The sequence below is a fragment of the Talpa occidentalis genome, unplaced genomic scaffold (assembly GCF_014898055.3).
Source record: "Talpa occidentalis isolate TD23 unplaced genomic scaffold, MPIMG_talOcc4v2.1 talOcc4.15, whole genome shotgun sequence".
Lineage (NCBI taxonomy): Eukaryota > Metazoa > Chordata > Mammalia > Eulipotyphla > Talpidae > Talpa > Talpa occidentalis.
This window is the reverse complement of record NW_023601543.1, coordinates 720,202-731,593: the sequence shown is the minus strand read 5'-3', so window position 1 is coordinate 731,593 and position 11,392 is coordinate 720,202. Positions and strand designations below refer to the sequence as shown.

The following is an 11,392-nucleotide window of genomic DNA, read 5'->3' as shown; positions in this document are numbered from 1 at the left end:
GCACGCCCGGCCCCCTCCAAGGCTGCTGGCAGCGGGCGGCCTCCTGGCCCAGTGCCCCACTTCCCCGGGCTGGGGCGGAGAGCAGGGAGGAGGGTCGGGCGGGCGCAGGTGCGCAGCGGGGACGGTGCCGGGTGGGGCGGGGGCCGGGGGCGTCCCCGACGTGCCAAGCGCAGGCCGCGGCGCCAGCCCCGGGAGCCCCCGACGTGCCAAGCGCAGGCCGCGGCGCCAGCCCGGGAGCCCACGGGCTCGCTGTCCGGAGGGGGCCCCAGCCGTCGGCCGCTCGGCGTCTCCGGCCTGCGGGCCCGGGTGGGACCGAGGAACCCCACGTGCTGGAGGCCGGGGGCGGGGAACGGCGGGGGCGGCGGGGCGGGGCGGAGCCTCCGTGACTCGGCAGGGCGAGCCATGCCCAGAGTGCCGACCCCACCCAGCTTGCGCGTCCAGGCCGGTTTCTGCCGGTTCCACTCTGCAGGTCCTGTCCCTCCCGTAGCCCGGCCCCAGCCCGCCAGCGGGTGTCGTCTTCGCTCGTCGCTGGGTCCCGCGCGCCCGGGCCGGCCGCCGTGGGCGTGTGCTCCTCGGCGCACGGCCCGCCCCGCAGGGGACGTCTGGATTCGCTGACCCCGCCCCTTTTCCCGGCCCCGCGGCCCCGCCCGCTCCCACGGCCAGACCGGCCAGTGCCGCCTGGGCTCCCGCGCAAGCCCCGCCCCCCAGCGCCTCCAGCCAATCCCGGCGCTGGCGGCTCCGGGCCCGCCCCTCCCTGCTCGCTCCCACGGCGGGGCCGGTCTGCGCCGGCGGCGGCGGCTCACCTGGCTCCGCCCCGGCTGCGTGCGCCGCCCGCGAGCCGCGGCCGTGACGCCAGCGTGACGCCCGCGCAGCCGCTCCCGAGGCGCTCGCGCTGCCCCCGCCGCCCTCCAAGGCCGCGTCGCTCGGCCCGCGTCGACAGGCCCGGGCCGCCCCCAGGCCCCGCCGCCCGCCATGGACGACTACGCGGTGCTGTCGGACGCCGAGCTGGCCGCCGTGCTGCGCCAGTACAACATCCCGCACGGGCCCGTCGTGGGTACGCGCCCCCCCCCCCGCGCCGCTCCGGCTCCGGGCCTTCCCGCGCGCGCCACCCCCGGGCTCGGGGCCCCCGGGCTCGGGGGCCGGCGCCTCTGACCACGCCCTCCCGCGTCCGCAGGCTCCACGCGCAAGCTCTACGAGAAGAAGATCTTCGAATACGAGACCCAGAGGCGGAGGCTGTCGCCGCCGAACTCATCCGCGACCTCTTTCTCCTACCGGTTTTCGGGTGAGGCCCCCGCCCCGAGCCCCACCTGCACAGCCGGGATGGGTTAGGGCGGAGAGGGTGTGGCCCGGCCACTGGCGGGAGGGGCGCGGGAGAGGAGCCTGGGGGCAAACGGTTTTGCCCCCCACAGACTTCGATTCTGCCTCCGTGGATTCGGATATGTACGATCTGCCCAAGAAAGAGGACGCCTTGCTTTACCAGAGCAAGGGTAAGGCCGGGCCCCAGGGGTGGGGTGGGGGGAGGCACCCTGATACCTTCCACCTCCTCCGGGACTTCCGTGTGGGCCCTGAGGCCCCCATCCCACCCTCCCTGAGCGGCCCCCAAACGGGGTTCAGGCTAGGAGCGGGGGCACCCTCCTGCTGCCCCTTCACCACCGCTGCCCCCTCCCAAGGCTGTAACGATGACTACTACGAGGAGAGTTACCTGAGCACCAGCACCTACGGTGAGCCTGAGGCCGCGGGCTCTTCCAAGGGCTTCCGGCAGCCCCCAGCTTCACTCTCCAGCGGGGACACCTTCCACCGCCAGGTGAGCGGGGCCAGGCCTCTGGGGTGGACCAGCCTGAGCAAGGGAAGTGGAGGGGGCACTTGTGTGGACAGTGCCTCCCGCGCCTGCTGGCCCGCTCAGCCCCCCCCCTCCCCCGGGGAACTGTCACTCGGGCACCAGGACAGGCCCGCATCTGGGCTCGGAATCTGGGTTCCTGCTGCTGAGAGTCCTTCAGCAGAAAGAGGGCCGGGAGGCAGGCCTGCCAGCCGCGAGGGAGGGCTTGGCCGGCAGCTGTAGCTGGGAGCTGAGACAGGGCCTGGCCTTTGAGCTGTGAGCAGGACAGGCCAGGCAGGGACACGGACACTGGGGCTACAGCAAGTCCGTACCAGCCACCTACCTCACTCTGGGTCTTCTCTAGGTGCGTGATGACAGCCTTTTCTCTTCTGAAGAGGAGAGCAAGGATAGGTGAGTAGGGAGGGCTGGGGGCCAGGCTGATCTTTGCCCTGGCCTTCCTGACCCTTCTGCGCCCCACTTTGCCACAGGGAACGCCGTGCTTATGGCCGGGACAGCGCCTACCAGAGCATTGCGCACTACCGCCCTGCGCCCAGCATCTCCAGAAGCTCCCTGGGCCTGTCCTACTATCCTCCATCTTCCCCCTCTCCCGTGTCCTCATCTCCCCCCTCTTCGTGGCTTGCCCGACGAGCCATCCGCCCCGAAAAGCCAGCTCCGGGGGCTGATCTGGGGCAGGACCGCCAGGTCCCCCTCTGGGGCCAGCTGCTCCTGTTCCTGGTTTTTGCTGCCTTCCTGCTCTTTGTTTACTACTCCATGCAGGCTGAGGACGGCAACCCCTTCTGGACGGAGCCCTGAGGCCCTGGTTTCTGGCCCCGGCAGCTGCTCTCAGAGTCCCGGCTGACTGCCTTCGCAGTGTTTGCTGGGGGTGGGGTGGGGGCTTTGTGTGTATTCTAGCTTGGGGGTGCTGGGCCTGGCCCATGCTCGCTCCCTTGACTTGTTCTTCCTCGTTCTGCCAGGGAGGCAGCAGGCCCAGACCCTCTGGCTTGGTGTACCGGGAGGGCTGTCCTCTGGAGCCTCCTGGCCATGTTGGCCTCTGACCCTTAGGGCCAGGAGAGCAAGACCCTTCTGGAGGGAATGCAAGGGCAGTGGCTCTGCATGCCTCCTGTTCCTTGTCACCTCTTCGGGGGCTAGCCAAAGGCCACCCTGACTTTGTTTTCGTGGATACACAATAAAAAACCATTTATTTTTATGTGCTGCTCTTCCCTGTGTGGGGCGGGTCTCTGGCTCCACCCTCCTCCCCACTCCCTGCCCCAGCTATACGCTCTGCCTTCTTGCTGTGGTCTGGGGCGGGGCCCTCATGCTGCCCATGGGTACCTTGGGGCTTTGCTTCCGGGGCTCATTCTGACTCATTCCCAGAGAAAGCTCTTAGGACTACTTAGGACAAAAACTAGGGCCCCTCGGAGATGCAGGCCAGGCTGCAGCCTGTAAGAGCTGAGCTCAGGGCAGGGGCCAGAAAGGGCCTGGGGCCTCTGGGGGGCCATTTCTTGGCTTTCCAGGAGCCCCGTCCAGCACTGCAGGGGACTCGCCCATCTCCTGGCTAAGGCGGCTTGGCGTGTCTCACGTGCAGGCTTCTGCCATGGGGGTTTTCCGAACTTCAACATTTAGATTCCGAAAAGCCAATGCTAAGGCACGCTGGGGCGGAAAGGGCCCCGGAAATCATGCACCTGGCTCGCTGGGGTCAGCAGTGGGGGAGCACAGGGCGGGGGCCGGCACCATCAAGCAGGTAGGAAGCAGAGGGTCACCAGGGCTCCCCAGCAGGCACTGACCTCAGTCCCTCTGCCTGCCTGTGACCAACTCCTCTCACTTGGCACAGTGCCCATGTACCCATATGGTACCTGCACATGCACCCCTGGGCTCTCAAGGCTTGGGGGGCTCTTAGCCCCCAGGCAAGTTCCTATCAGGGCTGGGGCTGCACTCACCCCATCCTGCTCCTGGCCATTTCTTCTGGCTCTGTCCTAGGCTCCCCACATTACTGTGTGTGTGGCCCTACAGCAAGGGACTGCGTAAGCGGGGGGGAAACCGAAAGCTTCTCGGGGAAATGGCCACTCGGCCTGAGGCCTGGAGAGGAGGCTAGGTGAGCTGGGCAACCCCACTCGGCGGTATGTGGCTGAGGGGAAAGAAAGGGCAGAGCAGTTGCTATCCTTGGACAACCGTCTTTCATTCATTCACTCCACAAGGGCACCGCTTCATTCTCAGGACTCTCCAGGCTCCTGCCCCAGAGCGGCAAAATGAGCCTCCTAGAAGTCCCAGTGGGCTGGGGCCCACCGAAAACTCCCCTTTAGGTTTGGCCCAACGGCCCACAATGCTGCTGGGGCTGCTTCCCAGCCCCAAAGGCTTCTGACCTCTATAAGGGCACCTTAGGGCTCTAGGTCCCCCAATCTGAAGTCTTGCATGGCTGCAAGGGTCCCGAGGGCTGGGTGGGACCCTAAAGGGCCAAAGCCTTCGGTCGCCAACTAAACGCTCACCAGAAAGCTCCTGAAGGCTCTGAGGTTACCGCCTAGAGGGCTCCAGGCTCCCACTCCCGGGGGCCACCCCCTGGCACTTCCTCCCAAGGCCGAAGCAGGTATGAGGGGCACAGGAGGAGGCAGAGATGCCCAGGTGCAGACAAGGCAAGTGACTTAAGCAGGGAACTGCCAGGTGAGGTGGAGCCCCAGGCAGGAGTGAGGGAAGCACACCCGGAGCCCCGGGAGGCCCTGGGGACAGCAGGGAGGGGATGTGCGGGGAGGAGCCCAAGGTTATTCCTCATGAGCCCCTTGACCAAGGCTCCCCCACCAGTCTGAGGGAAGCACCTCAGCACTGGGCAGGTCTGGGGGAGCGATGCCTTGACCTCCTGCTGTGCAAGGCCAGCTCCCTTTAGGACACCACCAGACCAGGTGGGCCCGAGCGCCCGCCATGTGGCAGGCTGAGGGGTGCACAGCCTATGCTCCTCAAGATGAACCAGCCACTGCTTGCACCTCGGGCCAAGACATTGGAGTGGCCGTGGCTCCGCGCGGGACTGACCTGGCCGGGGCTCCCGGTTGGTGGCCAGGCACTGAGAGGCACCCGAGCGCGGCCACGCCCCCGCACGGCTCCCCACGGCCGTGCCCACACTGGCCAGGAGGGACCAGGCACGCCCCCCAGGCTCCCAGAAGCAGCACAGCTGGGAACGAGGCAGGAGAAGGCAGAGCCAGGTCCGCAGACGTCCAGCGCCTAGAAGAACAGAGGTTCCCCTGAGAGGCCACCCTCGCCCCTAGGCCCCTGCCGACCGGCCCCAGGGCTCTGCACCCACGGGGCACACCCCTGCCCCCGCCCCCGGCGGGGGCTCCTGCCAAGAGGAGACAGTCCTGCGTCCATCCCCTCCAAAGCCCCTGCGGGCAAGGCTCCCGGGAAGAAGTGCCCCAGAGCAGAGCCGGCTACGCAGGGATGCCCGTCCCCGCGGACGCCACCTCCCGTGCCCACGTGCAGGGCGGCGCAGGCAGAGGAGGCCCAGGTGGGGGACACAGGCCCCGGGCAGAGGGCACAGGACAGACCTGGCGCGAGCCCGAGGCCCACCCAGGCAGGGGCGGGAGGGAGCCAGACTGGGCACCGTCCGGCGAGGGGCCCCAGGCAAGGACAGGCAGATGGCACCAGGGAGAGGGGCACCAGGGAGAGGAGCACCGGCTCCACCCAGCTGCTGGGAGGAGAGCAGGAGGCACAAGGCCCGGCTCACACCCGCCCGGGGGCCCTGTGCCCAGAACCGGGCAGGGTGCCGGGCCAGGGTGGCAGCAGCAGAGCTGACTGGGGGACACGCCCCCCCAGGCCGGGCCCTCTCACCTAGGAGTCTGCAGAGGGGACAGCAGGTGCTCCCGTTGGGAGCAGCCCCCTGACACGCTGGTCCCCTCTGGTCTGAGGCCACCCGGGGCGGGGAGGGGAGGGACAGCGGCGCCCACCCCACGGCCAGCCTTCCGGGCCCACCTTTCCCAGGCCCCTGCAGGGGGGCACGAGGCTGGGGAGCCGTGCTTCTCAGAGTGGGGTTCCCAGGCCAACAAGCCGCAGTGCGCGGCCCCCCCCCCAGCCTGGGCCAGCGCGGGAGCCCCGCGAGATGGCCAAGTCTGAGCCCCGCCTCAGATCTGCAAGATAGGAGACTGGGGGCCTCCCCGGTGGCGCAGCGGTTGAGCGCTGGGTTGCGAAGCCGCCCGCGGCCTCCGCGGCGCCGGTTCGATCCCCGGCTGCTCCCCGGCCACCGGGCGAGGGTCCCGCATGGCGCGCAGACCTCTCCTGCCGCCCGCTGCTCCCCTCAGCAGTGTCCTTCGGTCCTTCTGCCTGCTCTGCTCCCCGCTCTGGCTCTGGCGGGTCCTCTCACCCTCCCGCGCTTCTGGCTGCACCCAGTGCCTGTATAAATAAATAAATCTTAAAAAAAAAAAAAAATAGGAGACTGGGCTGGGGCCCAGCACCCCGCGTCTCAACAAGCTCGCAGGTGCGGTCATGCACCCCCAGCGTGAGAACCTCGGGGAGGCAGGCTTCCCGCTCGCCCCACTTCTAGGGAAGCCCAGGGCTCCCTCTGCGCGGCTCCCCACGCCCCCCCCCCAGAGGCCCTGGGACAAGCGGGGGCGGGGGCACGACACCCCACGCCCGTCCAGGGAGGCGGAGACGGCACCTTCCCGTGGCCCCGCCTCCAGAAGCGCCGACCGCCCCTCGTGGCCACGCGCTCCCGGGCGCCGCCCCCGCCCCGGCCCACCTCCCGGGGCGCCCCACTCCGCCGAGTGGCCCGCGCGTGGCGTTCGCGCGGGAGCGTGGGCACCTGCGCGCCGGGCGGGCGAGCGTGCGCGGACAGAGCGGGCGCGGCGAAGCTTCCCGAGGGGCCGCCAGGCGCCTCTGCCTTCGGTGGGGTCGCCACCCCGCGCCCCAGGACCCGGGGACCCCAATACACTGTCCCTGGCGGTTAGAGGGCCGGCCGCCTCAGGCACGGTGGGAGGAGCGCCGCGGTCGCCGGCCCCGGACAGCTGCCGGTCTCCTGAGGCGTCCGCGTCCGGGACGGCGACCCTGGGCTCGGGGTGGGGGTGGGGGCGGGGGTGCTGGCGCCGCGGGGTCCCAGGGCGGGGGGCGAGCCCGGGTTCGCCCACCCCTGGCCTCCCTGGCTGACGCGTTCTCTCGCCGCGCCCACCGGAAGTCCGCCCCGCCGACCGGGAGCCCCGCCTTTTGGGCCCGCCCCTTCCGGCTGGCGCGGCCTATGACCAAGCTGGGCCTCGCCGACACCCGGTGTCCTTCAGCACCGCCCCTCGGAGGCCCGGCCCCTCTGACCTGACGGGCACGTCTCCCTCCAATCGGGGCCGTTCATCCGCATCGAGCCCCTGGCGGCCCCGCCCCCAGCGCGCTCCGCCCGGGTGGCCCGCGCCCCGGGCCTGGAACCGCTACGCGCGAGGGCCTGGGCGCGAGTGTTTCCGCACGTGCTAGCGGACGGCCTTGGGGAGCAGCTTAAGGCTGACCTCCGCCCCCCCCCCCCCCCCCGCACAACGCCCGAGGACGCCTCCTCCTCGCAGCCCGCGGGCATCCCCCGTCGTTCCCGCGCTTGCGGGTCTGGGGCCGTTTTGTTCCAAACGGCAGTTTTCAGCTGGGCACTGGGCACCAGCGGCCCTTGGAGTCCTCGCCGCCAGCCACCCCCTGTGCCTCTGCAGGAGCTCGGCGGACGCGAGGCCGTCGGCTCCTGCTCTGGACGTGGCAGCTGCGCCCCTCGGGCCGGCGTCTGTCTGTCTCTCTCTTTTTTTTTAAGATTTAGTTATTTATACAAGCACTGGGGACAGTCAGAAGCGCGGGAGGGTGAGAGTGAGACACAGGGCAAGCTAGGAATTAGGCAGTTTTAGGGACACTGCCGGAGGAGACCTTGGAGAATTGAGGAAGGCTTCAGAGAGAAGGGCAGCAAGAGGCGTGTAACCAATTCCACTAGGAAAAACAAACATGCCAGGACCAAGGACAACATTGTTAACGCTGGTCCTGATTTCCTTCGGGTGGTAAAGGGAGGCAGAGATTGGAGAAATGGAGAGTGGTTTAATTTATGGACCACTTAGAAGGGCAGCTGTTTAGCTTCAATGCAGGGATGTCCATCCAGAGGACTGGGCCATAAATTTAAAGATGCAACAAATGGGGAAAGACAAACCTGCTAGATAAGGAATGTGAAGATCCCCCGCTCAGTAGCAAATTCAGTGAGACAGCCGAGAACTAACCCATCACAGAGAGACGGGTGGAGCTGTAGAATAATGAGGGGAAAAAGGTCTATGTTCCCTGAGACACGACTCCACTTTGGCTTCCTTGCCCCTCCCAGGCCTGGTTCCCTGGCCTGGGAGTCCCACTTTATTTCTGCTCTTTTTCTCCTCAATAAACTTTTTCTTTCTCTAAACAAACCTGCCTCTTCTCGCTTTAGCAGCCTGAGCGTCTGCGAAGTTCCTGCTGCGACTTCATGAGACACCCGCCCGTGGGGGTCTCGTGGCTGGGGCTCAGCGCTGCCCTGCAGCCTGGGATCCGTTCCTGGCTGGGAGACTAAGCCTGACAATTCCGGTATCAAGAGGATTCACCAGAGCCAGAGCGGGGAGCAGAGCAGGCAGACTGACGAAACACACTGCTGAGGGGAGCAGCGGGCGGCAGGAGAGGTCTGCCGCACCATGTGGGACCCTCGCTGCCTGGTCGGCCGGGGATCGAACCGGCGCTGGAGAGGCTGCGGGCAGCTTCAGCAGCCCAGCGCTCAACCGCTGCGCCACCAGGGGAGGCCCTGTCTCTCCCTTTTAAAGACTTATTCTATTTATTTATGCGTAGAAGAGCTGGGGTGCAGGCCAGAGGTGCGGGGAGGGGGGGTGAGAGCACTCACCAGAGACAGAGTGGGGAGCAGAACAGGCGGATCCACTGCTGAGGGGAGCAGCGGGGAGACAGGCGAGGCCTGCCTGCTGCGCCCTGTGGGTCAGCGCCCTGGCCGGGGACCGCACTCAGGCTGCAGTGGCTGGCGATAGCTTGATGGCGCTGAGGCTCACCCCTGAGACCCCAGGGAGGCCCGGTCGCCTGTCACTTGTCGTGGAAAGGCAGGGGGGCTTGCTGGTGGGTGCTGGTGTCCGAGAGGTTTTCCGCGGGCCGGAGGTGCCCGCCCGCCCATGGCTCCCGGCAGGTGGAGGAGACTCCTGGGGGCCGGGGACTCGGGGGCCCAAGCCTCCTGGGCCCGGCAGAGCCCGGAAGTCAAGCCCGATCCAAGCCGGGGGCGGTGGTGCCAGCCGTGGGGCCCAAGCGGAGGCTGGGCGCGAGACAGAGAGCGGCAAGGCACGGAGGCGAGGTGACAGGAGCCCGGGCTGACTTTGGAAAGAGCAAACACTTCTGAAGTGGAGGAGCACGGCCTGGAAGCAGAAGCCTCAGGGGTGGCTTAACCCTCAAGCAGATGCCGCTGGACAAAGAGTCAGTGACCTGGAAGGCGCCACTGGCCACCGTCCCCACCCACGCGGAGACCTGGGTTCTGGCCGTCGGGGCCACCGGCCCGGCTCCTACCAAGCCGCCCATGACCCCGACCTCTTGCTTTCTTTCTGCCCCTGCCCCTCCGTCTCGGAGCGGCCGCTGCTTGTTCCGGCGCTACCTGTGCACTTGGGTGTCCCTTTCTGCACCTCCCGCCCTGCCACGCCTGACTGAGCAGCCCCCCATTTCCTGCCCTCTGTGCAGGAGCTGTGTGTGTATCCTGCCTCCGGCCCGACTGCTAGAGAACTGGCACCGGGCGTGGCCCCAGATGGGGGCTCTGGGCATGGGTCTGCCAGGCCCTGGGCCGCAGGGCCGGCCACAGCTCCTCGCCTGCGGGAAGTGGGGTGTCCTGCGGGGGCCTGCCAGCGGCCAGCTTCCCCGCCGTGGTTTAGTGGGCTGAAGGGCCCAGTGGCGCAAGTGCCTGGGTCGCTGGCGCTGCTGCTGCTGCTGCTGCCCTGAGGGCTGGCAGCACCGAGGCGTGGATGACTGTCAGGGCACCGAGGGGCCCGGGGACGAAAGACATAGCCAGCATCCTTCCCTCTCAGCTGCAGCCACAGCTGTGCGGCCCGAGCCCCCCGCCCCCAGGGCAGCCCCCAGCTGCTGTCTCCGCCTGCAGCCCCCGGGCCAACCGTGCCGGGGGTCAGGCGCCGCGCCCGTCTGGGGCTGCCCGGATCCCAGAGCCGGCTGCGCCCCAGGCGCACGTGTTTCTCGTTTTCGCGGGAGGGCGGGGCCGTGGGCGCACAGTGGGACCCTGAGACCTGGAAACGGGCCAGCTTTCCGGTGGGGCTCCGCGGAAGCGGACAGCCTCAGGCCCCCAGCGCCTCTGAGCCTCCCCTGCTGCGCCGGCGGCCTGCCCTTCTGCGTCTGGGGGACTGGCGTTCGCCAGCTGGAGGACTGTCACTGCGTCACCGGGGCGGGGGGGCCGTCCGCTGTCCTCGAGACCCTGCACAGCACCCACGCTGTCGACAGGAAACCCGTAACCAGGCCCCGATGCGGCTGCTCCCGGGGACAGACAGCATCTGACAGAAGGGACCGGCTCATCCCAGCAAGTCTCCCAGACGTAGCTACTGGCTGAAATGTCTGAACGTTTGTGCGACTTCTCGGGGTGCTAGGTTAAGGAGGTCAGCGTGCCGGTCCACGGGGCTGGGTTCAGTGCCTGGGGTCCACTTAACAGAGGCTCCAATTGAATGCGGGTGGCAGGAAACTTAACACCTCACATGGATGGCCGCCAGTGCTGACCAGGTTTTAATGCCAGAGCTGCCCTCTCCGCAGACGGAGGGCTTGAGCCGGGGGCGGAGGTTGGAGAGTCCGCACATCTGGGCCTGCACACCCGTCCCTGTGTGTGGCGCGGGCGACGCCGAAGCAGCTCTCTACACGCGCATTCAAGTGGGAGCGCGTCCTCGAACAGCTCTGGCTGCTGTCCCTCTGCCTTCTGTGACTCGGCGATGACATCCCTGACGTGGACTTTCCGAGTCCGGCGGGGAAGCCCGCTAGAGTCGAGGTCGAGCAGCAGCTGCGTCCTGCCCGCGCCGAGGCCGCGATGGCTGCCATAAAGCACGCCGGGGCGTGGCGGTGGGGGGTGGGGTGTGTGCAGGCATCCAAGTGTCTTGACAGATCATTGGCGTGGGTGACCGGTCAGGGTTTCTGCTTCCCGCGTCCAACCCCGCATGCTCCAGGCCCTGGGGCCCAGGCAGCCCTGGTTCAAGTTGCCCTACTCGTCCGCCTGCCTCGTCCCGTTTCTAGCCCCGTAGCCCTTGATGGAGCGCGGCCTGGAAGGCTGGGGCCCCCGGGAAGGCTTCTGCACCTTTTCTTCCCTCGCAGGCCGCACAGCTGCCCAAGCCTTCCCAAGGGGTGCTGCCGCTATTGGCTCAGGTGACGCTATTGGCTCAGGTGACGTGTGGTCAGGGCGGCTAACAGCTGCTCAGGGTGGGACACACTAGTCAAAAATCCCTGGGAAGGGGCCTCCCCTGGTGGCTCAATGGTTCAGCGCTAGACTGCGGGGGCTGCCCGCACCCCCTGCAGCGCCGGTTCGATCCCCGGCCGCCCGCGAGGGGCCCACATGGCGCGCAGACCTCTCCTGCCGCGCCCGCTGCTCCCCTCAGCAGCGTACTTCAG

At 68.0% G+C, this 11,392-nt stretch overlaps 1 protein-coding gene across 1 annotated transcript; it reads left to right on the top strand.

Moving 5' to 3' along the window:
• Positions 1-935: 935 nt before the first annotated feature.
• EMD (emerin) lies at positions 936-3,045 on the top strand. Its single transcript, XM_037511758.2, has 6 exons — positions 936-1,054; positions 1,175-1,282; positions 1,410-1,487; positions 1,671-1,804; positions 2,181-2,227; positions 2,305-3,045. Exons 1-6 carry the CDS (start codon positions 973-975, stop codon positions 2,627-2,629), a joined length of 774 nt encoding a protein of 257 aa, XP_037367655.1. The 5' UTR covers positions 936-972; the 3' UTR covers positions 2,630-3,045.
• Positions 3,046-11,392: the final 8,347 nt, after the last annotated feature.

Bases quoted from the DNA above. Each gene is read 5' to 3' on its own strand.
- EMD (XM_037511758.2), top strand. From the start codon at position 973: ATGGACGACTACGCGGTGCTGTCGGACGCCGAGCTGGCCGCCGTGCTG. The intron at 1,055-1,174 runs GTACGCGCCCCC...CCGCGTCCGCAG, and splicing joins CCCGCACGGGCCCGTCGTGG to GCTCCACGCGCAAGCTCTAC. The intron at 2,228-2,304 runs GTGAGTAGGGAG...ACTTTGCCACAG, and splicing joins GAAGAGGAGAGCAAGGATAG to GGAACGCCGTGCTTATGGCC.